Here is a 26,849-nt window from a genome sequence, read left to right on the forward strand (position 1 = left end):
GCATGTTAGAACATGCTTAACTAAGTTTAGAAAACAGGTTTGGCATAAAAACAAACGGCTTTGATGCTCACGAGTAGTTTGGTTACAAAATACGCAAGATTACGCATTTTGGCCGAAACTACGACTCGTCACTGAGCCTAGATAACGTGGTAATCAGTAGGTATAGTCACTACGGACTATAACCATCGTGATCACGCTCATGTTATGAAGTTCCAATGAACTTCGTGTTGACCATAAGCTGGTCACACAGAAAGTCAAACAAAACTGTGACTTTCAGACTCGAAAAGTGAATAAAAGAACGAAAGAACACTTACGAAGGGTCCCCGAATGCTAATCTAGATCAAAATGGCTCAGGTATGAAACAAAGGTTCCAACTTAGAGCTTTTGATCAGATTTTTGTGGGTTTTAACCAAAAGGGGGGGTATTTATAGGAAAAGTAAAGCCGTTAGGATCGTTTCTTGAATATCGTGCCACAATCCAAGCCGTACACTTGTCAAGATGTTGTGGTGGCTTAATGTGACCCTTAGCTCCGGAGATGGTGAAAGGGCATTGCCCTTTGGAGTGTTTGAAAGGCCAATCTTAGCAAGAAAACAAAGTTTCTATTACTGAAGGGGCCATGCGGCCCGCATCAGGATCAGACAAACCTCAGGCGGGCCGCCTGGCTATGTCTGATCTGCACAAAGTTTCAGAATTAGCAGTTTTGGTCCCTGTTGCATGTTTAAGCCATTTTCGACACTTCTAAGGCCCGTAAAGCCAACTTTAAGGCCCTAAAATGATGCCTAAACATTGTGGACATGAAACATGCTCAAAAATATGTCGGATGTTGGTTCGTTTGGCCGTACGATCGCGATGTTCGGTTAATTACGACGGAATGCGCATAAGCGCGAAAAACGATCCAAATGACGCGACGAATGGATTTTTCTCATGCCAAACACTAAGGCATAATATTATAATGCTTACATAAATTTTTGGATGGCCGGATGTATTCAGAACGTAAGTTATGCGCGAAAGTGCAAACTTGTGCACTTTTTGACACTTTTAGTCCCTGAATGATCCAAAAGTTTATTTTAGCATACCAAACCCCTCAAAGCCTATTTCTAAGCTATATAAAGGATATTTATGGTATGTTTAACTTATGGACATGTTCCGGAATGTTCGTTACAGTTCAAATTGGCATACTTTTGCAGTTTGTCAAGTTTAGTCCCTGTAAGCGAATTAACTTGTTTTTGCCATACCAAAGCCTTCAAAACTTATTTCTAAGTTATGTAAAGGTTATTTAAGGTATGTTGAGTATATGTTGTTGTTCCGAAGTATTTGTCGCATTAAACTGAGTACGTTTATGCACCACTTTGCCTATAATTCTCCAGAAAGCGATGTAGAGTTTGAAATTGAACAAAAGTCAAAACATGAAAAATGTAAAACACAACCAAACAAACATTGGGATCAAATAAAATTGTTTTATTGATAACTGAACTGTTCACAACGATTACAAGAACAAATGTTACATCTTCCCTGCTACTAACCCTTCATACGATTCCAAAACAGATGCTAGAAAGATCATCTGTTGTTTAGCCGACTCTTCATCAAAATTCTGAGCATTCTTTAAGTCTATTGCGATGTTACATTGAAAACGATTCTTTGCATCAGAATGACTTGTAGATGATGAAGATCCACTGTGATTTCCACTGCTTTGACTTTCTTTGCTAGTTGTGGACACATTCTCCGCAGAAAACGCAGTCTTGGGAGAAGTTGTTTTTGGCATCATGCTCTTTGGATAATACAAATCCAAATTCTGCTGATAAGATGAGTGATTGACTTTGAATGTCTTCTTCAATTCCAAATCGTGACTCTCTAGTTTCTCTATCAGCAAATCTAGAGTTAACACTTCTGGTGCCTTGATAGTATTTTTCTGCATCAGCGCATAATATCGCCAATCTATCTCATCTGGCAATGAATCGAATAGTTTGTCAACTAGCTCATCTTCAGGATATCTAATATCATGTCTAGCTAGTTCCAGCTTCAGATGTCCAAACCTCTCGATCATTTTTGAAACCGATTCATTCTTTAAACACCCGAACTAATCAAATTCTTTCCTAAGAAGTTTCTTTTTGTTTTTCACGATTTTAGTACTTCCTAAGAATTTCTTTTCTAATTTTGCCCAGAGGTCTTTAGCACTTGAGTAATCAATCAAAGAGATTATATCTTCACGCATAGATTGAAACAATAATGCCACACATTTCTGCTCAGCCACAAACGACTCTATCTCATCAGATGTTGACAAAATTTGACCCTCTTTGCCTCCATCATCGTATCCGTTTTTGAGACTCTTCCAACTCGGAAACGCAAAGGCCATCAACCAATCTTCGAATTTCTTTGCCCACTGACTATACTCCTCGATAGCCATCAATTTCGGTGGTTTGTTGTAAGTTCCGAAAGCACTTTCAACCTCCAAAGCATCCGATAATTTCTTCTTGGCATTAGGCGGATTCTCATTGTTGTTGCTTGTAGATGAATCGTCTCCCGAATTTCTAGCAAATGCGTACATGTCGCTAAACGGGTTCAAGAAAATGTCATCCATCTTTAACGTACCTGCAAAATCAGCAAACACTTAGAAAAATTTTCGAAATTTTGAAAAACAGTGACACAAAAGCGAAATCAGAACTGATGTACACTCGGGCGAAATTAGCAACTTGACCTTATGAGTGAAATTAGAGTTTGTCTATATGAGCGAAATCTGATTTTGTCTATATAAGCGAAATCAGATGTTCAAATGAGCGAAATCAGATGTTCAAATAAGCGAAATCAAGCAATTAATGTTCTTATCAGCGAAATCAACCAATTACCCCTCGAAGTTCATAAAAGCGAAATCGGGTTTTTATTATATTTTTACCATTTTTAGTCCGAATTTTAACCTGATTCTTTCTAGGGTTTGTTATTACTATGTTTCGCACGTTATATTCGAAATTCAGGCCATTTCAACCGTAGGAACCAGTTCAAATCGAAAAAGTATAAGAGAAAGTGAGTAGAAGTAAGAGAATTTGGTAGAATCAAGCTGTAGTAGTATGAACTCCTCGTCCTGAGCTCTGATACCACTTGTTGGACCGGTTTAGACCCTAAATAGTCAGTAGAGATCGTTCGTCTTTGCGTATAAAGGCGGAATCAATGTACACAAAGTAACAACAACTTTTCCTCTTTAATTCCTTCTATATTGATGCTTTCTGAATTGATTTTGACATAATTTCGTTACCACAAGCATGACCAGGTTTCGCTTCAAGTTACAAATGAGATTCACACATAGGGTATTTATAGTTTACTGATTTCGCTCATATGGCATGTCCTATGAGCGAAACCCCATGTGAACCATATCAGCGAAACCCCTTGGTTCCCTGGAGCGAAACCCTATGACCTATAAGCGAAAACACTAACCTACATGTACACATGAGCGAAATAGTCAAGTTAAACCCTAAATTTGACTTTCAAGCTCCAATCTAACCTAACTTGACCTAAGACTCAATGCAAACGTAGTCAACAGACATTTCGTGCACCAACAACATTTAAAACACACTTTCTTTGAAACATCCTTGGCCTGTTGCTGTTTCTTTTTCATAGCATCAAACTCTTCAATAGACTGTTGTACAATTTTGAGTTTTTCCTCTTCTGCTAAACTTTTTCCTTGAACAAAACTTGGTTTTGCCTGAACATTTTGTGTTTCATGTTTCTTCCAATTTTGTTTCTTTTTATAACCCAAACCAGCCTTCATGTTTTTCTTCTTAAAACCAGGTTTGTTATAAAAAGTTTTGTGACCTTTACCAGCAAACTTTGGAATCTCAGACTTCTCAATCTCAACCATTTTGAAAACTTTATCAACCTTTTCTGAGATCACATTCTGAATCGGGAATACAACATCTAAGAATAATTTGTCCGATCCAATCATGGTATAAACCAATCCCTTTGAATCATCATTCAAATTTTTCTCAGATTTTGTGTTTTTCAGATAACCATCATGAAAATTACCTTCATCTTCATCCTGTGATTCAGACTTACCTTTGGTAGACTCATCTTTCAAAACACTATCAACAACCTTACTCACCACCTCTGAATCATCAGCTTCATCAGATTTGGTGTAAGTCACATCGATACTTTCAGGTAATTGGTCAGCTATGTTCAAACCCTTTGCCACCTTTTCCTCATCATAAAAAGTATAATTGTTTCTCAATGGTGGTGGTACCTGATGAAATTCTGAACCAATACCCTTTTTGTTCTTGTCAGTATCTTTGTCATCTGGTGTGATGTTGAAAATGCGTTCGAGAATGTACGAAGAGTTATGATAACTTTGAAGTTTGGTTACAACCTTTTCTTTTTCAGCCAATACTTGTTTAAGATTAGCAATTTCATCAACACATTTGTTCAATTCAAGTTGCTTTTCTTTAAACTTTCTCTCATACATTTCTTTAGTGACTAAAGTTTCAGACAACCTTTGATCAAAACTTTTGACTTGGCTTTTCAAAGTATCATAAGCTTCTTGTACTCTCTGACTCGACCACTTTAAAGAATCATACTGTTTTTGTAAATCTTGAAATTTAGATTCTTTTTCAACACAATCAACACATTTAGCAGTACAGTTTTCTTTCAAAAACTTATTTTCTTCTTCAAGACCATGACATTTCTGTGTTAGCTTTTCAACTTTTAATTTCAAAATTTCTTCCTTTTTGACCATTTCTTTACATTTCATTTTGAAAACATTTTCAAGTTTGTTTGTTTCAATTTCTTTTGTTTTTATAATGTCATCTTTTTCAGTACAAGCTTTGCACATTTCTATGCAATTCCTGCACTTGTTTTCATTTTTATCAACAAATTTAACATTTGACCAGTCAGAAGATTTTCTTACCTCAGTCTCTTTCAGCACCAATTTTTCTGTCTCAGCATTCTGATCTTCCTCTTTGTTCTCCTCTTTTCCTTCTTTCTGTGCTTCTTCTATCTTTTGTTCTTTTTCAACTTTCTGTTCCTCTCCAGCAGCACGTTTTGTGACAATCTTCACTTCTTCAATCATCTTCTTCAATTCTTCTTCTTTTCTCTTCTTCATTTCTACCACCTTCAGTAGGCTTGCTTCACAAACTTCTCTTATTTTGCTCTCCAAATCCGGCAGATATGTTTTATCAGATAACCTTCTTGTGTTGAAAGTAACCTGTCTTGGAAGCAAATTTGTTACAGCTTCGAAATCCACTTTTGATGGGTCAACAACTGGATTACCCCGTGGATCCATGTAACATTCTAGTTCTTCATTCCATCTTTTGGCTCTTTGGGCTTCTTTGAATGGTTCGTTTAGTTTCCCGATTTCCCATCTTGCATAATCTGCTTTCCACCATCTATCAGGATCAGCATCATCTACAAATGCATATCCAACTGCATCTTCTTCAGGGCAAACTTGACTCCAGTCATAACCTTCATCGTCATGAATAACTACAAGAGCCCTTGATTTTTCTTCAGGCTGCTTCAATCTTGGAGGCTCAGACTTATTCTGATGATAAATTGCTTTCTTGTAATAATCTTCTTTGAACGGGTTTTCAGAATCATCAGCATAATCATTTCTGCACTCGCGCTTAAAGTGACCCTTTTGTTTACATTTGAAACATGTCACCTTTGACTTATCAAAGCCTAACTTGGTAGAAGGTCCACCAATAGACTTCCTTCCGGTTATTTCCATGAAACGCTGTGCCCTCCTTACTGCACTGGCCATGCACCATCTTATGTCGATCAATTCCATCTCCTTAGGATCGATTTGATCATAATCTTCTTTCGTCAAGTTGGTGTTGCCAATCTTCCCTGCAACGAGAATTTCGTATGACTCAAGAACAGATGCCAAGAAAACCATCTGTTGTTTTGCTGACTCTTCGCTGAAATTCTGCTCATTCTTCAAATCCACTGTGATATTACACTGAAACAAATTCTTGGAAGCAGATTGACTTGAAGTGTTTGAAGAAGATCCACTGTGAAGACTTTCATTGTTCACTGAATTTGAACTTTCTGCAGAAAACGCTATTCTTGGAGACCCAGCTTGTGGTACATTTCCTCGGTAATAAAGTTCCACATTCTGCTGATGAGCTGAACTGTTGACTTTAGATCTCTTTATCTCCAACTCATGGCTTTCAAGTCTTTCGATCAGCAAATCCACTGTTAACTCTTAAGGCTTGATTGTGTTTTTCAACATTAGAGCGAAATATTGCCAATCTTGATCATTTGGCAATGAATCAAACAATTTATCCACCAGCTCCTCTTCAGTATATGTGATTTTGTGTCTGGCCAGCTCCATTTTCAGATGCCCAAATCTTTCGATCATTTTACAAACAGATTCATTTTTCATGCAACTGAATAGATCAAACTCTTTACGCAACAATTTCTTATTGTTTTTAACAATTTCATTACTTCCTATACATTTTCTCTCTAACGCTTCCCACAAACTCTTCGAAGTTTTCTCTTGTTCAAGTAACGAAATAATATCCTCTCTCACTGACTGTTTGATCAATGTAATCATTTTATATTCAGCCACAACATTTTTTATATCTATGTCTGTGAAATCTTTTTCATTTATCATCTCTCCTCCCTCTTTTACTGGTGCAGTATATCCATTTTTCAATTTTAACCAACTTTCAGGAGCGAAAGCTTTTACCCAACCCTCAAATCGGTTTTTCCACCAGTTATAATCTTCAACTTTCATTAGCTTCGGTGGTTTTTGTTGGCATCCATACATATTCTCAAACTTCAAATTCTCCGAAATCTCTCTTGAATATTCTCTCATCTCAGATCTTCTATCTGTCGATTCGGAAGTGAATGCGTTGTAGAATGTATTGTAAAATTCTTCATCGTTGCTTGACATCTTCAATCACCTGAGAACAAACCAAACAAACTTAATCAGTTTAAACAGTATCAAATATTCTGAAATAAACCGACACTCGATTGTTGTGAAATGATCTTGACACGAAAAAGTTCACTTTCGAGCGAAATATGACACTCGGGCGAAATCAGATTATAAGCTAAACATCCACTTTGAGCGAAATCAAACAATAACACTATGAGCGAAATTAGACTTTAAGTCTTTCGAGCGAAATCAGATTGAACTTTTGAGCGAAATCAGGATTGATCTTTTGAGCGAAATCAGACTAGCACTTGGAGTGAAATCACGATTTTAAAAATTTGGGGCGAAATCAACATGTTCTTGGAGCGAAATCATGTTTCTTTGTGTCTCAAAAGCGAAATCAGACTGTCATTGGAGCGAAATTAGCATGTAATTTTGAGCGAAATCAGCAGTTGTCCATACGAGCGAAATCAGCAGTTGTCCATACGAGCGAAATCACTTCGGATGTCAATTTTGGTCATTTTTAGGTCGAATTTTGTCCTGTAACTTTCAAGGGTTTGTCTATGTTCAGTTTTAAACAATCTGTGAAATTTTGATCTGGTTTTAACCGGTAAATCTTGTTCAGGTTGAAAAAGAAGATGTAGAAGACAGAAAACTGATGCAATTGAGCTAAACTCTTCCTCCTGTGCTCTGATACCACTTGTAGGATCGTTGTTGAACCCGAATGAGTCGATCAGAAGAGTTGTTTATCCGATTCAAAGGCGGAAACAATGAAACGGATGCTCAAACTAATTATAATGCCTCTTGTATTGATTTAACACTGATTACAACCTGAGAACAATTTGGCAGCACGTCGTTTCACAGTCCAGATTCTGTGCCAAATGAACAAACAAGTGCACCTTATATAGTGAGTTGATTTCGCTCCAATGACCAAGTGCCTTATGAGCGAAATCATAATCTTCTGATTTCGCTCCAAGTGACCTTGGTCCTTATGAGCTAAATCACTTCACTAAATCATTATTTCTTGTTTCTCGAACCTCGTGCACTGATATTCTAACCTATCCTATTCTATTACATGATACAAGACGAAGTCAATAGATGTAATGCACTAACAGTGTTCTTGGTAAAGAGACGCAGAGGTTGAAGACCATTAAGATTGAAGCCAATACGGTATCATCTTTTATCCCCATTTCCCTTTTTTTATTTCAGATTGAAGTTAAATGATTTGATTTTTGTTTCCGATTGTACTATACAAATTGGATATGCAAATTTTAGGGTTCATATTATATTTGCTGGCTTTTGTGCGTATTAAAATATCATAGGATTTTGATTGCTTATACTGATTTAGGGTTTTTTTTAAATCAGGAAGATCTATACAAAATGTCCCTCCCCTAATATATTTCTTATGGAATTTCATTATTTAAATTTGAACTGTACATTGTAGTATATTGTAATTCATTTGTTTGTTGTATATTGAATGGATTTTTTATTTGTAGAACAAGGATAAAGATCTTCAGCTAAAGGGTCACACTAAGAGTTTGATCAATTGTGTTGAGACCCTAAAGGCCTAAACATGTTGATTTGGTTGCCACTACATTAAGTGACGAAACTATCTGACTGAGGTATACCATCTTACCTTTAGTTTTTTTTACTAGAACTCTAAAAGTGCACATATTGGATTAAACACCATGTATCATTGTATGAGATCAGTTAAGGTTAAGTCTATTAGATTCAAACAAGTTTAACCATAGATTTTTCTTTGTCCAAATAGTTGCGATCTGTGCATTCAACCTATAATTGATGTTTTTGTCTATTAAAGCTAGACATGGAAAAAATTGTATTTTTTTGGACAAAAACCGGTTCGGTTTGAGGACATGTGAACCTGACTGGTAAGAACAGGTTTGAATCAGTTTTTAAACTGTTTTGATTTAAAAAAATAAATAAAATCAACTATTTCAATTTGATTGTTGTTTTTTGTTAATTGAGCATGTGATTTACACGGGGGATATGATAATGATGAGAAAGCAGCAAGAGATACTGGTGTCCTACAACTCATAATAGTTTCCCCTGTGAGTTTTGTTTATTGTATTTGAATTCGCTTGTATCGTATATCAACATGTTTATAATCTATGGCTCATGATTGGTTCACTTTGTGACACTAATTTAGCTAGCCGATTATGAAAAAGAACTTGAGGAGATGAAAAATATTAATAGGAAAGAATTTTGTAGCCAACATACTTTTAAAAATACTTACATTGTGTGTTACAGAAAATGACACAAGTTATGGAGCAGTATTTTGGTGACAACCAGATTACACTTGGTCCAATGTCGATAGAAACTATTTGTGGCTATTTTTGGACCACATAAATAGAAAAAATAGAGTCTGAGTTCTACTTTACTAATGGATGGAAGACATTGGTACACGCACATTGTGGCTTCTTAAAACCGTTTTATGCACATAATTCATGCTCTTTAGTTACGAAATTTAAAATTGTTATGCACAGGACTTTCATCGGGTAAAGCTTGAACAATTCACTAATTCCTTGATTCAGGTTTGTCTAATCTGGTCAACTTCTTTTTATTTTTTTCTTAAAATTGTCATTTTATAAATCTAGATTCTTTTAACCATGCTCAAGGTGGTCTCAATGGATAAATCTAGCAGGAGGCCCTTATGGTAAGTCTCCTTGACTTTCAATAGTCAAATGGAAGTAAAGGTCCTGGAATTACAGAGTACATGTCCCACCTTAAATTTTTTTATTAGTGTTGAATAGGTTGGTAGGTTAAAGGCAAGATGTGTTGATTGATAGTTCATCAATTAAATTTGAGAAGGTAAATCAAAGAATAAATAAGATTCATCTATTGTAGTATTTGTTAGTTATGGAAGTTAACGACTAACATACTACAACATTCGTCTATTTCATACAAGTTTTATATTCGTCTTTTTAGCTATCTATGGTGAAACTATCGAATTTAGATATCAGGTAGGGTTACTCTCACTAGCTTTTAACTACCAAGTATATTAAAGGTGTGGTAAAATCGATATAGAGGAGCCAAGACAATGAAGTATAATCACACCAGACACTCGACAACAACTCATGTCACTGGTCCTTTTTTCATTGGTGTTTTGGAGGTTCTTGAACTTTTTATCCGCATTCATATTGGTTAATTTTTTAGCTGGAAACAAACTGCAGGCTGCCTGCCGATTTGAACTGTTTTGATTGTCATTTAATAGTGAATTGTTATTATTTCATGTTCAAAAAGGGGCTGCCATGTTTTACTAAATTGGCAGCTTAGCTGAAGTTGCGTATTGATCCTTTTCTTAATAGTAACTACTAATCTAAGTTTTCTTTTTTTTTTTTTACTCTAGAAACAGATTGCAGGCTACCTACCTATTTAAACTGTTTTAACCATCATTTAATAGCGAATTATGTGGATTTCAGGTTCAAAAAGGGGCTGCTGGTTCACAAGTACCATCCAGTACAACAGAGGAAAAAGTGCTTGATTCTAAGTCTCATGTCGAACCACAAATGTTTAGAGGTCATGTAAGACTTGATACTGACTCATATACGTTGTCAACCATGTGAGTACCCTTCTTAAAATGATTTCGGGTTAAGACGGCTCCGAGCAAAATGAGTTCAGTTCAATTAAATTATTATTAGTTAAGTTCGGGTAAATATGGGTTTGGAGCAAAATAAGTTCGGTGGTTTTGTTGAAAAAAAAACTTTAAAGTTTTGAAACTTTTTTTGAGCACCTATGTTTATGTATTACATATGATGATTATTTTGTCGAATAAATGGGTTCTGAGAAACAGCTTGATTAACTTTTTATCGAAGAAATGGGTTTTGATGAGGAGACTTTGGTCAATTTCAACGTATAAAGAAGTCTTTAATGACTTGTGATTTTTGCGTTACTTTTTTTTTTTGAATTAATTGTAGTTTACTAATTTCATTAGTACTTGAACGTTTATTTCTTTCTAAGGATTATTTCAACAATTTTAAGTGATATCTATTTTCTTTCCTTGAATTTAACTGTTTTCAAGGATATCATCCCTTGGTATATTAATATGAATTTAAATAAGAATTTAGATATTGAAGTTTATATAAATTTGATGTCAATCAAAATATGAAAACCATGACCTTTTGTTACTCTATTAAAGGTTCGCTGGTATGTAACAGGTTTTTGGATAGGGAAGTGATCACTCTGTTTGGTTTTGGGTTTGTACCAGTTAGGGTCGTGTATTGTTTGTTTGGGACATGTTTCAACCCTTAGACGTGAAGCCTAAGTTTGGAAAGGCCTAGAACAAAAATGATGATCTACATGGGCTTCAATGCCAGTAGATATTATATGTTTGTGTTAAGCCACCCGCGAAGCTCGCGGGATCTTAGGCTAGTATATATATATATATATATATATATAAACACCAAAAATCCGAAATAAAAACAAACGAAAGAAGTAGAATGAAAGAGATAAACACTGTGTTCTCGAGTTTCATTAAATGAGAGAAAAGAAAAGATTTGGAAGGAAATAATTTTTAGTTGTGTTCCACAGTTTCGTTAAAGGAGAGAAGAGAAGAGAAAATAAGAGGTTTTTTGCCTAAATTTAATCTTTCCAATTTGGAAAGAAACGAAGAGAAGAGAAAAGAAAATGAGATAATCATTTCTTTTCTCCCCTTAGCTTAACTCGGGAACACAGCGAAAGTGACGCCAAATTAAGGCTTTGGAGGACAAGTTTGGCCCGTTGAAATCTGAAAAAGTCAAAGGATTTGAATTATGGGGTGTCGATTAAGTAGATTTGAATTATTCAATTTCAAAGGCTTTGGTAACACAAGCCTGACCTTTGGGAACGCACTAAAAAAATGCTACCATGAGAGATCATGTGTTTACAATCATTATCCTCAAAGACTGGATATAACCATTTAGGAGACTAATCAACTCATTCTAGTGGATACCATTTTTAACTCGTGCGTTAGATCAAATGCTTTTCTACGTACCATTTGCATGAAACAATATTAAATTAAATGTGATAATTTTGACTATTTTATCTATAAATAAGTTGATTAAAGTTTGATAATTTTGACTAAACAAAAATGTATCTATGTATGAGTTGATTTATTTTAATAAAGAGTGTATAAAAAGAAAAATAAACTTTTGCTTAATTGTTAACCCAACCCTTTCCTTCCTTCCTTCAAATAACAACATTTCAACTCAAACCTGCTTTAACCTTTTACATAAGTTTTAAAGGTTGACTTGTTGCTCTGTTTTTGAATGAAATTAAGGCAATCTATATTTGTTTTGACCCGACTACTTAGAGTTAGTTTATATGAATAGAATACAATAACTATGGCCCTAAACAATTCCGTTCCTGGTCTAATAGAAAGAAATTCAGGATATGTATTTGATCCGACCAGTCCCGTTTATATTATTGTAGCTATTTATTTGAACAATTAGTCAACCCACTACCCACCCATGTTAACCCCGCGCTTTGAATATGTCTACTTTGTCACCGTTCATTCATTCATATAAAAACAAAAAAAGTTATGCAAAAACCAACTTAGATATTGAACGGTATTCCCACTAGTTCATATTTTCAAACTACAATTCACATTTTCAAACTACAAAAACAACTCAGGTGTCACAACTTCATCGTCACCCGCCTACCAAATATGAAATGCTTTTTGAGTCCCCCCCTATTCATCATCTTCTTCACCATTTCAACTCTCTTGTTAACCACAACTGCAATCAGCACCATTACACAAAACCAAAACATAACCGATGGCCAAACCATCGTTTCAGATGACCAATCCTTCAGAATGGGCTTTTTCACCCCCTCAACCCGTTCACCCAACCGGTTTTTCGGAATCTGGTACAACAGAATCGAACTCATAACCGTCGTATGGGTCGCGAATCGTGAAACCCCTCTCAACGACACCTCGGGTGTGTTAACACTCAACAATGAAGGGACTCTAATGCTTCTTAACCATGCAAACACCATAATTTGGTCATCAAATTCATCCACAACCGCAAACAATCCAGTCGCACAGCTTCTAGACACTGGGAACCTAATGATCAGGAACGAAAACGATACCAACCCGGATAACTACGTGTGGCAGAGCTTCGATTATCCCGGTGATACATTTATGCCAAGCATGAAGTTTGGGAAGGACTTTGTGAAGGGATTAGATAAGTATTTGACTTCATGGAAGAGTGTTGATGATCCTTCTATAGGGGAGTATACAAATCGGTTTGATTCGAATGGGTACCCTCAGATTCTGTTGAGGAGAGGTTCCGAATTGGAGTTTAGTTCCGGGCCATGGAACGGGCTGCGGTGGAGTGGCATGCCGAATTTGAAACCGAATGAGATTTATACATTCGGGTTTGAGTTTAATGAGAGGGAAGTTTATTACAAGTATGAGCTTGTTAATAGCTCCATTGTGTCTAGATTTATTCTAAGTGTGGATGGTATTTTAGAGCGGTATACATGGATCGAAAGAAGCATGAGATGGGAGATTTATGTGACAGGACAAATGGATAGTTGTGATCGCTACGGGTTATGTGGGGCGTATGGCATTTGTAGCATTAACGATTCCCCTCCTTGTGGGTGTTTGCGTGGGTTTGAGCCGCGATTCCCTGAGGAATGGAGACGGGCGGATTGGGATAACGGGTGTGTGAGGAAAGTGGAGTTGGATTGTGCGGCGGGTGGAGACGGGTTTGTGAAGCAGTCGGGTGTGAAGGTTCCGGATACGAGGAGAAGTTGGTTTAACGCGAGTATGAATCTTGAGGAGTGTGAGAGTGAATGTTTGAGGAAGTGTAATTGTACCGCTTATGCTAGTTTGAATATTAGTACAGGAAGTGGATGCTTGATTTGGTTTGATGAATTGATTGATATGAGAGTGTATGCTGAAGATGGGCAGGATATCTTTGTAAGAATGGCTGCCTCAGAATTAGGTGGTAAGACCCAAACTTCATCTTGTTTTGTAAAATGGTTGGCCCAAACTAACTCTTTAAAATGGGTAAATAATTAGTGTTGCCTGAGATGCTATCTATCCATCCAAGACTATATCTTTTTTATTTAGTTAAAATTACAGGTATGGACAAATTTTGACCCGTTTAAATGTATATATTTTCCTCTTAACTAATTTTCCTTGGTGAAGGATGAGATGAAACTTGTGGGTTTTGGACCCATTTGATTTTCTCTTTTTTGTTTTGTTTACTTCATTTTTTTTTAAATAATTTTTAAAACAAGTTACAATACTTAGAACTCTTTTTATATATTTATAATAATTATTTTGTAAGTTTCTAAGAACTTGTGAACTTTTATACTGTATAATTTTTTTAATTTCATAAAATTTGTACAAGAACTTTATAAATTTGTAAACAATATTATAAAAAAAAACTAAATAGTTTAACTAGGCATTATTAAACAAAATAACAAAAGTATAAAAATAAATAGTATATAGTTATGAAATTTAAACGTAAATGATGGTATTACGTGCAAATGTAACGATGTTTGAAAATGATGACAGATTAGAGAAGAAATTAGTGTCTTTAGGATTGCTACCGAGATGTTCCAACCAGATTTGACCCATTCATAAATGGGTTGAAACTGTCACCACTAACAATTTAAGTAATACTTTCATATTTTGTTAACTTTATGGTCAATTCTGCATTGTGCAACAGATAGGGAAGCTAGAACAAAGAGAAGAGTTATAATTATAGTCATTCCTGTGGTGGTGTCTATTACAGTTCTACTGGCTCTATGCCTGTTTGTTTACAGAAAAAGGGCACAAAAGAAAAATGGTAAATATCTATACACCTTAATCTTTACTAAGGATATGTGAAATTGTAAATTAGTTACAAAGTTGCAATTTTAGAACTTACAGGAGAAATTAGGGTTGTTCCTGAAAACAACTTTGCCACTGTAAACAAGAGGGAAGACTGGGAATTGCCATTGTTTGAATTCAACACCATAGCAAATGCAACAAGTAACTTTTCAGATGAGTTAAAGCTTGGAGAAGGCGGTTTTGGGCCCGTCTACAAGGTAATATTGGTCATACCTTACAATATTTCGTACTACTATTCATGCAACACAAGTTGTGTTGATAATTTAGTTAGCGGGTTAGGTGGGTTAGGTAACATTCAAAATAGGTGCGGGATAAAAAGGTTGAATGTGTTGGGTACTACATTACTGTTTCCTTGTTATAATTTTTTTTCAAACAAAATGAATGTTGTATTTATGATTATAAATAATGATGTTACAATAGAAGATCTAATTCTTTTGATAAAACATGTATGCATTAATTTTTTGATGAGTGGGTGACTTTCATCCGGTTCCCCCTTTAGCTAAATATTGTAATTTCACCCATCCAATATTTTAATTTTTTGTGATTAAAACTGACCAAATAGACCTCAAATGAGGGTATTTTTATGGTTAAATCTGATCAAATGGACACTATATGAGAGTAAAATAATCAAAATACCCTCATGAGGGGTCCATTTGGTCAGATTTAACCACAAAAAATTAACTGAGTTAGGGCTAAAGGACATAACTTACAAGGGTTTGCAAACATCGAGTATGTTTTCTGTAATTATTGAAGACAAATGACACAGTTTGCAATAAGTGACATACATAAAGGACGATTTTTGTAATTTACTCTTATAAAAACTAAACAAGTTCAGTATAAAATGAGTGGTTCTAAGGCTGCGGGGAATGGTTGTTTGGGTTGGAGGCTTTGCATGACACATAGCACTCGTGGGCTCCACCACTCCACACCCAAAAAAGTGGGGTGTGGAAGGGGCGTAGGAGTGCCATGTAGATAGATTTTTTTCGATTATAAATAAAAGAATTTGTTTTTTAAAATAGCCGTTGGCCAACAGCTATGACAAACGACTAGCCCAACGGTCATATGCCTAATGCCACAGCCAGTAGTAGCCAGCCAAGTCAGCTCTCCTCCCGCCCCACGTCGGGCTTCATAGCGACACTAACTGGACAACGTCAAAGCCAACGCTGGCTCGGAGTGTGTTAGCCAGCGTTGTCTGGCTTCCCCCACCTCATAAACACCCCCACTCCCCACAGCCTAAGATATTCAGGCTTCGAAGAGGTTGGGTGCTACCTTACTTTTTCTATGTTAATTTTTTTATTTGGAAATGAATATGTTGTTTATGATTATAGCAACCCTAAATCCTCTAATAAAAACGTATTCATTATTTTTTTGATGTTTGGGCTTACTTTTACCGTTTGACTCATTCCTTTTGTGCTAAAATTTGAAATTTGACCATGTTTGATAAAAAACAAAATAGGTTTAAGTTAAATTGGGTTGTTGTAAGACAGGTTGAACAGGTTGGGTGTTACCTTACTTTTTCCATGTTTTAGGGTTTTCATTCTTTTTGTTTTTTTTTGTTTTTTTTTTTTTTTTTTTTTTTTTTTTTACTTTAGGTGGTGTTTGGGTCAGCTTATTTTGAAGCAACTTATTGACTTATAAAAGTTAATAAGTTATTTTTATAGTGTTTGAGTTAGTTTATTTAAGTTGTTTTTGTGTGTTGAGAAGTTGTTTTTAAGAAGTTAGTATTTATAACTTATGACTTATATAAGTTAATAAGTTCTTTTTTTCCATGTTTTGTATGCATTCTCGTTTGATGTTTGAATGACCTTCAACCTCCTTTCGGCCCATTCGCCTCTAGCTAAAATTTGTAATTTGACCAATACGAGATTTTCTTTTGAATAAAAAAAACCAGGTTGGGCTGAAATTGGTCGTTTTAATTTAAGATCAGTTTTAGTTTTTCTTTTCCATATAGAATGAATGTGCTATTTAAGATTATTAGTATTACTATAGCAGATATAAATATTTGAATACAATTTTTAAGCAGTATGTTTTTGATGTTTGGGTAACTTTTAATCCGCTTGACTTACTTGACTTGTTTACCCAAATTCAGTAGTTTGACCCATCCTTAATAAAACACAAAAATGGGCACCTCTAGGATTAGTAGTAGTTAGGCCACCACATTTTTTTCAAGATGAACAATCAATCAACACACGTATCAACTTATATCCATTGTGCCAAAATCACTCATTTACAGGGAGTTTTGGAGGATGGAAAAGAAATCGCTGTAAAGAGGCACTCAAGAAAATCGAAACAAGGACTAGACGAGTTTCGAAATGAGGTTCAGTACATTGCTAAACTTCAACATCGAAACCTTGTGAGGCTTTTAGGATGCTGCATTAAGGAAGGGGAGAGAATGCTGATCTATGAATACATGCCTAACAAAAGCTTGAATTCTTTCATTTTTGGTACATATTTCTCTTGATTCTTTTATACCTGTATTTGTTAAAGGACTGGTCAAAGAAAGTCAAATTACTAATATATTAAGCAGATGATGGAAAAAGAAAGTCAATGGACTGGTCAAATCGTTACAAAATTATAAATGGGATTGCAAGGGGGCTTCTCTATCTTCACCAGGACTCGAGGCTGCGGATTATTCATAGAGATTTAAAAGCTAGCAACATATTATTAGATAAAGAGATGAATCCAAGAATATCAGATTTTGGGTTGGCAAGAATTATGGAGGGAAGCGACACCCAAGCAAATACAAGAAGAGTGATGGGAACCTAGTAAGAATTATATTTTTATCACTCTAATTACGGGAATTAAGTTTAATTATCCCTTAACAAATGCTAACTGATTTGATCATTAATTTCATGCAGTGGTTACATGGCACCTGAGTATATGATTGACGGAATATACTCAGTCAAGTCGGATGTCTTTAGCTTTGGTGTATTGTTGCTAGAGATTGTAAGTGGAAAGAAAAATAGAGGATTTCGTCATGCGAATCATGATCTCAATCTTCTTGGACATGTAAGTTTTAAGTGTTAGAAGTCCATTAAGCCTAATAAAACAATCAGGGCCTTTTAAAAATTTAACATATTGGTTTGGGTCAAATAGACTGATTAAATGGCATATTATTTACATGAAAACAGGCTTGGAGGCTATATCAGAATGAGAAACATATGGATTTGATTGATGACGTTATTAAGGGTTCCTATACGCAGTCAGAAGTGAACCGAATAATTCAAATTGGTTTACTATGTGTGCAAAATTATCCTGAAGACAGACCAGACATGACCATGGTGGTTCTTATGCTAGGTAGTGAAGTTCTATTGCCTGAACCTAAAGAACCTGGTTTTTATACAGAAAGGAGAAGACCACAGGAAGCAGAATCTTCATCCAGTAATCCTGAGGGCAGTTCATCCAACCACTTAAGTGTCACATATATGCAACCCAGATAGAAAATTCCCACTTTAGTATACAATTTTTTGTATAGTTTCTACCCAAAAATTTTACAGGATTAGGCGTGTCAAATTTGATCTTATTATTGTTAATTTTTTCTTTTTTGTAAAGCATAGTGTGGGATCCATGATGATTGTTGTATATAAGATGATACTGGTGTTCATTCGGTTTTTTTTTTTTTTTTTTTTTTTTTGAGTAAACCTCAATTTTCGTCCCTGTGGTTTGCTGATTTTAGCACTTTCACTCCAATAGTTTAAAAATTGCATTTATCATCCGTTAGTTTGCTGATTTTAACACTTTCAGTCCACACCACTAAGACTGGTGTTAAAATCAGCAAACTAATGGACTGAAACTGTTAAAATCAGCATGCTAATGGACAATAAATGCAATTTTTAAACTATTGGATTTAGAGTGTTAAAATTAGCAAACCACAGGGACGAAAATTGAGGTTTACTTTTTTTTTAGCATTGGATTTAGAGTGTTAAAATTAGCAAACCACAGGGACAAAAATTGAGGTTTACTCTTTTTTTTAGCAAAACAGGTGGAAGACTTCAACAACCCATCAATTATGTAATGCTAAACAACAACGCTTATTTATATACTATTAAAGAGAAAGGTTGGTGGAGACCTTTCTCTTTTAACCCTCAAATTTTGACTTTTCCATTTCTTTAAGGCTCTTACACTTTTCACTTTTTCCAATTTACACCCTTATTTTTTTGACATGAAACACTATTATTAACCCTACAGTTACGTTTTCCATGATCAAGAAACCCTAGTTTTCCTCCTTTAGGCGATTTTTTGTTCTTCATGAAACCCTAGATTTTTCTTCATGATCTTATGTATAACAGTCTGTTACTAGAGTTTGATTCATCGAAACTCTAGAACGAACTAGTTAGCATTTGTGACTGATTAGGAATTAGGGTTTTTCCTTGTTTTTTCTTCAATCGCCGCTCTAGGGATTCGTTTCGAAACCCTGATTGATTAAACTAGTTGTTGTTGATTGCGGTTAACTGAGTTTAACTTAGCTAGATCGATAACACTTTTATAATCGGTTAAGGGTGGATAATCGGCACTAGGGTTTAAAGGATTAGGGTTTCTCTTGTGCGACAGCTGGTGATCTGATTGTTTTCTCGTGGTTTCCCTTTGCATGGTTAGTGTGGCGTTGTTCTGATGGAGAGAGTTGCGGATTCGGGTGGGGATGATTACCCCAATCTGGATAATCTACAAGACCTACGTATAGGGGCTGATGATTCTGATGTAACTCCAGGTATGGCTCCTGTCCGCGGGATTGGTTTGCGTGTAACCAACATTGAAGGTAATCCTCTTATGCCTAGGAGGGGAATATATTCGACAAACAACCCGTTGATACTTGATGGATTAGCCGCTATTTCGAAACCAGTGGGGTTGGATTATGGGGGGGGGGGGGGCAGTTCGAACGTGTTTCATGCAAATCATACGACAACCAACTCTTCTCCAGAGGGGGATATCATGAATGCGATGGATAACATAGGTAGTAAGGAAAAGTCTGATTTCTTCAATACTACTTTTGCTGAAAAACTAAAAGGTGGAGTTAAGACGAATAGAGTAAACTTCCGGTTCTTAAAAAATGAGGTAAATCAGTGTAATGCGGATGTCACAATACCTTTGGAGTCGGTTAAGAAGGTCCAGGAAAAGTGTAGTAATGTCCTCTATGGATACTTTCTGGGTAAAAGACTAGCCTTTCCGGTAGTAGAATATTTTGTTAAGAATCGATGGAAAAAGTATGGCCTTCAAAAGAGTATGATGAATGCAAAAGGTTTTTCTTCTTCAAATTTGATTCCAGGGAAGGTATGGAGCAGGTTTTGCATGATGGGTCGTGGCTTATTCGTAATGTTCCCATATTCTAATGCCATGGTCATCTGAAACGGAGATAAAAAAGGAAGAATTTAAAAAGGTTCCGGTCTGGGTGAAAATGCATGATGTTCCGTTAGCGGCTTATACCGAGGATGGATTAAGTTTAATAGCCTCTTAGATAGGATCCCCGAAATTCTTGGATAACAAAACATCGAATATGTGTTTGGAGTCTTGGGGCCGCAGTAGTTATGCTAGAGCGGTGATTGAATTGGACGCTGAAAAGAATCTAGAGGAGACAGTCTCGGTTGCTATTCCAAATGTTGAAGGTGGTGGGTTCTTGCTGAGTGTAGTCAAAGTGGAATATGAATGGTCCCCGCCGAGGTGCTCGACATGTTGTGTTTTTGGCCATACAAAAGAAAACTGCCCTAAGGAGGTTAAGACTAACACTCAAGATAACAGGAAAGGTAAGGAGCAAACTGATGGAGATGGTTTTATGGATGTGAATAAGAAAAAAGCGACTAGAAAAGGTATTGTAATCAAAGAAAAGCCCAAGTTTGAATACCGGCCTATTCAAAAACATAGTAACCTGGTTATTAAGGAGCCGAACTCTCGTCAGGGCACTTCAAATGCGGCTGAGCTGAACTCTCGGCCTGGCACTTCAACTGCGACTCATATGCAGGGTAACAATCAGACTAGATCTAGTCCTCGAGATGATACAGTTCAGGTGAGTAGCATTAAACTTGGGAATTCGTTTGGATGTCTTGATTCAAATGAGGCCAGGTTAGAAGATGAGACATCGGATTCTGAAGAGGTGATAGAAATAAATGAAATTTCAGATTTTATGCAAACGGGTAATGAAAAAACAGGGGCAAGCACTCCTGCTGATATGGGTATCCATGGATAGTATTGCTTGCTGGAACATTAGGGGCTTGAACCGTCCCCTGAAACAAAGAGAGGTTCGTAGTGTCATCAATACCAATAATATTCAGGTGTGTGCTATTCTGGAATCTCATGTTCAGGTTTCAAATCTTTTGGGTGTGTGTAAGAAGATTTGTCGTTCTTGGAATTGGTCGTCTAATGGTAGCATTTGTTCGAAGGGCACACGCATTCTCTTGGGTTGGAATAGTGATTATGTAGATCTCATGGTCTTATCAATTACGCTTCAAGTTATGCATGCTCAACTTGTTTTCAAGGATATCAATAAAGCTATGTTTTGCTTGTTTGTGTATGCGGATAATTACTACATGGAACGTCGGAAACTATGGGAAAGTCTATGTATGCACAAACATTTTGTCCGGAAAAAACCGTGGGTTATTATGGGCGACTTTAATTCATCCTTGTATCTAGAGGATATGGCCATGGGAACTTCTAAAATTACAACAGGAATGCGAGATTTCAAGGAATGTGTTCAGAATCTGGAAGTTTTTGATGTGAATAGTTCGGGTTTTCACTATACCTGGAACCAAAAACCGAAAAAAGGAATGGGTATTCTGAAAAAAGATTGATCGTGTTATGGCTAACGTGTATTTTACGAATGACTTTCCAAGTTCTTGTGCTGTCTTTCATCCGTATAGAATTTCAGATCATACGCCGTGCCTCCTTAAGATTCCGGGTACAAGAAGTAGCAAACTGAAACCTTTTAAATTCCCGAATTTTTTAACGTATAAAAAGGAGTTTGGTGAAATTGTTAAATCTGAATGGATGAAACAAATTGATGGTGTTCCAATGTTTAGAGTGGTGAAAAAATTGAGAGCTCTTAAACATCCTCTCCGTAGCCTTCTCTACAAACAAGGCAACCTTCATAATAAAGTGAAGTCGTTACGTGAGGCTTTGGATGAAGTTCAAGCTAAAGTGGATCAAAACCCCGCGGATGAGGAATGTAGACAAAGGGAATCGGAATTACTGGCTTCTTATCAAGAAGTTCTTATTGATGAAGAAAGGTTCTTGAGTCAAAAAGCAAAGGTTGAATGGCTGAAGGTGGGTGACGCCAATTTAGCATATTTTCATAATTCAATAAAATGTCGAAATCATAGAAGCCGTGTGGATATTATCAAAGATGTTGATGGAAACCTGTATGAGGGAGCTGATGTTCCTACAGCTTTTGTGAATCACTTCAGCACTTTTCTTGGTCAGAAAGGAAATACAACCCGGATGCCAACTCCTAACTTATTTCCTAACGTGCTGGAACCTTCGGTGGCTGAGCATATGGTTCAAGAGGTTACGGTAGCTGAAATTAAGTCGGCAATGTTTTCTATAGATGATAATAAAGCTCCTGGACCGGATGGCTATTCATCGGTTTTTTTTAAAAAAGGTTGGCCGATTGTGGGAGATGACGTCTGTACTGCAATAAAGGATTTCTTCACTTCTAATCGATTGCTTCAGGAGGTGAACCATACAATTATTGCCCTTATTCCTAAGATTCCGACTCCTAGTACGGTTACTGATTATCGCCCAATCTCGTGTTGTAATGTGATGTATAAGTGCATTACTAAAATTCTATCGAATAGAATTTTAGAGAGCCTTGATAAGCTGGTAACTTTGAATCAATCAGCGTTTGTGCCAAATAGAAGAATCACGGACAACATTCTGCTAGTTCAAGAGCTGATGCATAATTATCATCGGGATATTGGAGCTCCAAGATGTGCATTCAAAGTAGATATCCAAAAAGTGTATGACACGGTAGACTGGGATTTTCTGGGTGAAGTTTTGAAGGGATATGGCTTTCATCCAAGTATGGTTGAATGGATTATGAAATGTATTACATCCTCGTCATTTTCAGTCAGTGTGAATGGGAATATTTTTGGTTATTTCAAAGGCAGGAGGGGTCTTTGACAAGGGGATCCCATGTCCCCATATCTTTTCACGTTGGTCTATTGATTCAGCCTTCAGATTTCATAAAAAATGTGAGAAGCAAAGAATCGTTAATTTGTGTTTCGCTGACGATCTTTTTCTGTTTTCTAGAGGGGATGTTAGCTCTGTTAAGGTCATTATGGACGCTCTGAACAGTTTTAAGGATATGTCTGGCTTGATACCGAGTCTCACGAAGAGTACGGTTTTCTTCTGTAATGTCCCGAGTCAAGTTAAAAATAATATCCGTTCTATCATGCCGTTCGAGGAAGGCTCATTACCGATCATGTACCTAGGCGTCCCTCTTATTGCTTCAAGACTTTTATACTCGGATTGCAAAGTGTTGGTTGAGAAGATGGAGAATAGAATTACAAATTGGAAAGCTAAATATCTATCCTTTGCGGGTAGATTACAACTAATTATTTCTGTGCTTTCACCTTTCTATATTTATTGGGCTTCAGTTTTCGTCTTACCGGCAAGTATCGTTAAGCAACTTGAACAAAAAATGAGGAGTTTTTTATGGTGTCAAGGGCACATCGTGAAAGGTAAAGCAAAAGTATCTTGGAATGTTGTTTGTCTTCCGAAATCTGAAGGGGGTTTGGGGGTTCGTCGCATTGCGGATGTTAATAAAGCTCTAATGGCTTTTCATATGAATAGTATCCTTTCTCGAAGAAAATCGCTATGGGTGGACTGGGTATATTCATATCATTTGCAAGATAGAAGTTTATGGGATATTCCTACTCCGAATAATGCTTGTTGGAGCTGGCGGAAGTTACTTCAAATGAGACCAATTGTCCGCAAGTTTTTTGTGTCCAAAATAGGCGACGGTAGAAGCACTTTCTTGTGGTTTGATAACTGGAGTGACCAATGCCCTCTAAGCTCATATGTTACACCAAGACAAATGCGACAAGAGGGGCTGTCCATATACTCTAAAGTAGCTGATGTGATTCAAGATAATACATGGAGGTGGCCAGCTGCTTGGCGGGACATGTTCCCTATTCTCTTTCAACTAGCGCCTATTTCTATCGAGCTTCACAAAAACGATAGTATCATGTGGAAATATAACGGTGATTCGATTGAACCTTTCTCAACCAAAGTGGCGTGGAATTTCTTAAGGAGAACTGGTCAACAAGTTAACTGGTATAATATGGTGTGGTCTTCTTTTAATATCCCTAGACACGCGTTCCTTTGTTGGCTGATATATAAAAGGAAGCTTGCAACTCAAGACCGAATTCAAGTGTGGAATAATGCAATGGGTAAGGCGAGTATGATGTGTTGTCTCCTTTGTGATAGAGGGCTGGAAACTCATGAGCATCTCTTTTTCGAATGCGCGTACTCTAAACAGATTTGGTATTCTATAAGAAAAAAAAAAGATATGATGCATATTGATGGAAAATGGGATGAAATCATGGCTTGGATTATCCCTATTGCAAAATCTAAACGAATGGTTTGGGTGATCCGCAAGTTAGTGGTGGCGGCCATAGCTTATTTTGTGTGGCAGGAACGGAACACCAGATTTTTTAACAACCAATTACGTCCTCCAGAAATATTAGAAGATCTGATTGTTGAAACAGTCCCGTTGAAGCTTCACTCGTTCAAGTACAAAGTAAATGAGCAGGTTTCAAGACTCTTGAAGACTTGGAGGATATCATTGCTGAATGAGTCCGACCACACCTAATATTATCACTTAATAGTTTTTCTGATGTATAGTTGTTAGGTGTTTGGTGCGTTGTTTTTGCTTTTTAGTGAGTTTACTTTAGTGTGGCATGTCACACTATTGAACTAGATTGGTACTCTGCCAATCTACTTGTCTCTGTTTTGGTTTATAGTAATACAATCACCGGGGTATACCCTTTACCCAAAAAAAAAAACCTTATCTTTAAGTAAGTTGCACATTCATTTCTAACTTTCAGTAATTGACAACTTTGATATTCTTAACCTTTTCTACTTAATAACTTGACACCTCCTTTGGTTTAAATGACTTTTACGACTTTACACCGCAACTTGTACAAATTATTATACTTTTTTATCTATGTTCTACTTATTTTGTGTACGTTCGTAAACTGTATTTGAAAGCAAGTCGGGTCAAATATACTACGTTTTCATTCGATGGCGATGTAATTTTTTAAGTAAAGAGTCGGGTCAAATATACAGTATAAATACGAGTTACTTTAACTTTCGACGCCGCCACAACGCACGACAGGTCAAAATCCTAGTGCATAAGCAAAAACATATGATTATGGTCAAGTTTCTGAATTGATACCAGTGGCGGACACAAGAATTTTTTCCTAGGGTGCGGAAAAATTTAAAGAATTTAGGCCCCTAGCTATATAAAAAAAATTGGTTCATAGCAGGTCGGGTCATGTAAAACAAGTAAACATAAACAAACAAAGTTTCGCGGGTCGGATCAGATTGGGTCAGGTTGGGTCAGTTTCAATTTTCAAACAATCAAACTCTATTTCCTAACTTCCTATTACATTAACAAACAAAGGTTCAAGTAAAACAGTAAACAACATAAAAAATCATCGCAAGTAAAATAACAACAAAAAACCATCAAAGTTCAAACCCTACCTGCTACTATTTCTCCTAATCATTAAATAAAACAACAAAAAAACGACAAATTGGATTTAAATAATACCAACTTTCTCAATTTGGCTGATAATAATCCCAACTCAGTTATTGCCCGATAATAATCCGAACAGGTCCACTTTTGACCGATAATAGTCTGCATTAAATATAGCTTAACGGAGTTAAGTTTTTTTTCGAATTACAAACTGATGTTTTAGGGCTTTTGATTAGAACGAGAATACGAGTTGATTGATGTAAAATTTACCTCGAAATATTGCCCCAAACGACGAAAACGGTGCTTCAATTCGGGTGTTTAAACTTCCAATTAACAAAAATCAAGCCGTTTGAAGCATCGTTTCGAGGTAAGTTTTACATAAATCGACTCGTATACTCGTTCTGATCAAAATCCGTAAAACATCAGTTTGTAATTCGGAAAAAAGCTTAACTCCGTTAAGCTATTTTTAACGGCGGACTATTATCCGCCAAAAGTGAGCCAGTTCGGATTATTATCGGCTAATAACTGAGTTGGGATTATTATCGGCCAAATTGAGAAAGTTGGGGTTATTTAAATCCAATTTGCCAAAAACTTATCTAAGACATAGCTTGGTCTTTCATTAGAAGAATCCGAAGAAAAAAAAATGGTCAAACCCTCTTCGTCTTGAGAAATCGCGCCATAACTTCTCTGCCGATGGTTCTTATCACATATAAATTGCTCCATAAGTTCATAAAACAACACTAAACACTTAAACAAAATAAATAATCATGTTCAACCAATATCATAGTCCATAATTTTCAATTTTAATTTTCAAACATTCAAGCCCTAGTTTTAAATGTTGATTAGTAATCATTTAAACAAACAAAGCTTAAAATAAAACAACAAAATCATTAACTACAAGTCTAGAACATCTAAAAAAACCTCAAAAAACATAAAAGATCAAACACTTCTACATCAATATTTTCTCCTAATCACCGCATAAAACAATAAAAAAACAATCAATAAAAAAGGATAATTTTTTGGGCTGGGTTTGGGCTTGGGTAATTTGGTTAATAAAATTAGATTGTTGTTGGGTTAAGTAAAAGTGAATAAGTGGTTAAAAAATAATTAGAGTTAATTACCCGGATGGTCCCAATGGTTTACCATTTTTTCATCTTTAGTCCCCACCTTTTTAAAATAGCATGTTTGGTCCCTATGATTTGCTCGGTTGCTACTCGGTTGTTACTCGGATAGTCCCCAGAATGATGAATCTTGATTGCCACCTATAGAATAGATTTACTGTCCAACCAGTGGCTTCGAATAACAGGGATTGAAAAATAGCTGCAGCATCAACAAGTTTCCGTAAGTCGTTATGTTCATAACAGTTAACAACTAACGCATCGATTAAAAACCTTAGCATCTAGTTATAGTCATAAATTGATGAAAATATGAAATCACGCACAAACATCAGATTCAACTAAATTTCAGATTCT

At 36.1% G+C, this 26,849-nt stretch overlaps 3 protein-coding genes across 9 annotated transcripts; 1 reads left to right on the plus strand and 2 right to left on the minus strand.

The window, feature by feature from the left end:
* Window positions 1–1,763: 1,763 nt before the first annotated feature.
* LOC110912796 (enolase-phosphatase E1-like) lies at window positions 1,764–5,586 on the minus strand. The gene is made up of 2 exons (XM_022157609.2): window positions 4,889–5,586; window positions 1,764–2,589 (listed from the first exon to the last, which is right to left on the minus strand). Exons 1-2 carry the CDS (start codon window positions 5,261–5,263, stop codon window positions 2,581–2,583), a joined length of 384 nt encoding a protein of 127 aa, XP_022013301.1. The 5' UTR covers window positions 5,264–5,586; the 3' UTR covers window positions 1,764–2,580.
* Window positions 5,587–5,756: 170 nt separating this feature from the next.
* Window positions 5,757–14,862, minus strand: LOC110912795. Its single transcript, XM_022157608.2, has 2 exons — window positions 14,731–14,862; window positions 5,757–6,884 (listed from the first exon to the last, which is right to left on the minus strand). Exon 2 carries the CDS (start codon window positions 6,872–6,874, stop codon window positions 6,182–6,184), a length of 693 nt encoding a protein of 230 aa, XP_022013300.1. The 5' UTR covers window positions 6,875–6,884; window positions 14,731–14,862; the 3' UTR covers window positions 5,757–6,181.
* LOC110912794 (G-type lectin S-receptor-like serine/threonine-protein kinase At4g27290) lies at window positions 9,253–18,297 on the plus strand. Of its 7 annotated transcripts, none has more exons than XM_035983983.1 (10): window positions 9,253–9,271; window positions 9,358–9,405; window positions 9,490–9,527; window positions 10,294–13,800; window positions 14,530–14,649; window positions 14,724–14,890; window positions 16,927–17,137; window positions 17,221–17,458; window positions 17,552–17,702; window positions 17,825–18,297. In XM_035983983.1, the coding sequence occupies exons 4-10, from the start codon at window positions 12,516–12,518 to the stop codon at window positions 18,131–18,133; spliced, it is 2,481 nt and encodes an 826-aa protein (XP_035839876.1). In that variant the 5' UTR covers window positions 9,253–9,271; window positions 9,358–9,405; window positions 9,490–9,527; window positions 10,294–12,515; the 3' UTR covers window positions 18,134–18,297. The 7 variants fall into 7 exon arrangements, with proteins under 7 accessions (XP_035839876.1, XP_035839875.1, XP_035839880.1 ...); XM_022157603.2 differs by having other exon boundaries at window positions 9,255–9,405; window positions 10,294–10,433; window positions 11,029–13,800; XM_035983982.1 differs by having other exon boundaries at window positions 9,253–9,405.
* Window positions 18,298–26,849: the final 8,552 nt, after the last annotated feature.

The sequence above is a fragment of the Helianthus annuus genome, chromosome 15 (genome assembly GCF_002127325.2).
Source record: "Helianthus annuus cultivar XRQ/B chromosome 15, HanXRQr2.0-SUNRISE, whole genome shotgun sequence".
Lineage (NCBI taxonomy): Eukaryota > Viridiplantae > Streptophyta > Magnoliopsida > Asterales > Asteraceae > Helianthus > Helianthus annuus.

Coding starts and splice junctions, on each gene's coding strand:
- LOC110912796 (XM_022157609.2), bottom strand. CDS start 5,263: ATGGATCCACGGGGTAATCCAGTTGTTGACCCATCAAAAGTGGATTTC.
- LOC110912794 (XM_035983982.1), top strand. CDS start 12,516: ATGAAATGCTTTTTGAGTCCCCCCCTATTCATCATCTTCTTCACCATT. Junction 13,801..14,529: donor GGCTGCCTCAGAATTAGGTG/GTAAGACCCAAA, acceptor ATTGTGCAACAG/ATAGGGAAGCTAGAACAAAG. Junction 17,703..17,824: donor ATCTCAATCTTCTTGGACAT/GTAAGTTTTAAG, acceptor ACATGAAAACAG/GCTTGGAGGCTATATCAGAA.
- LOC110912795 (XM_022157608.2), bottom strand. CDS start 6,874: ATGTCAAGCAACGATGAAGAATTTTACAATACATTCTACAACGCATTC.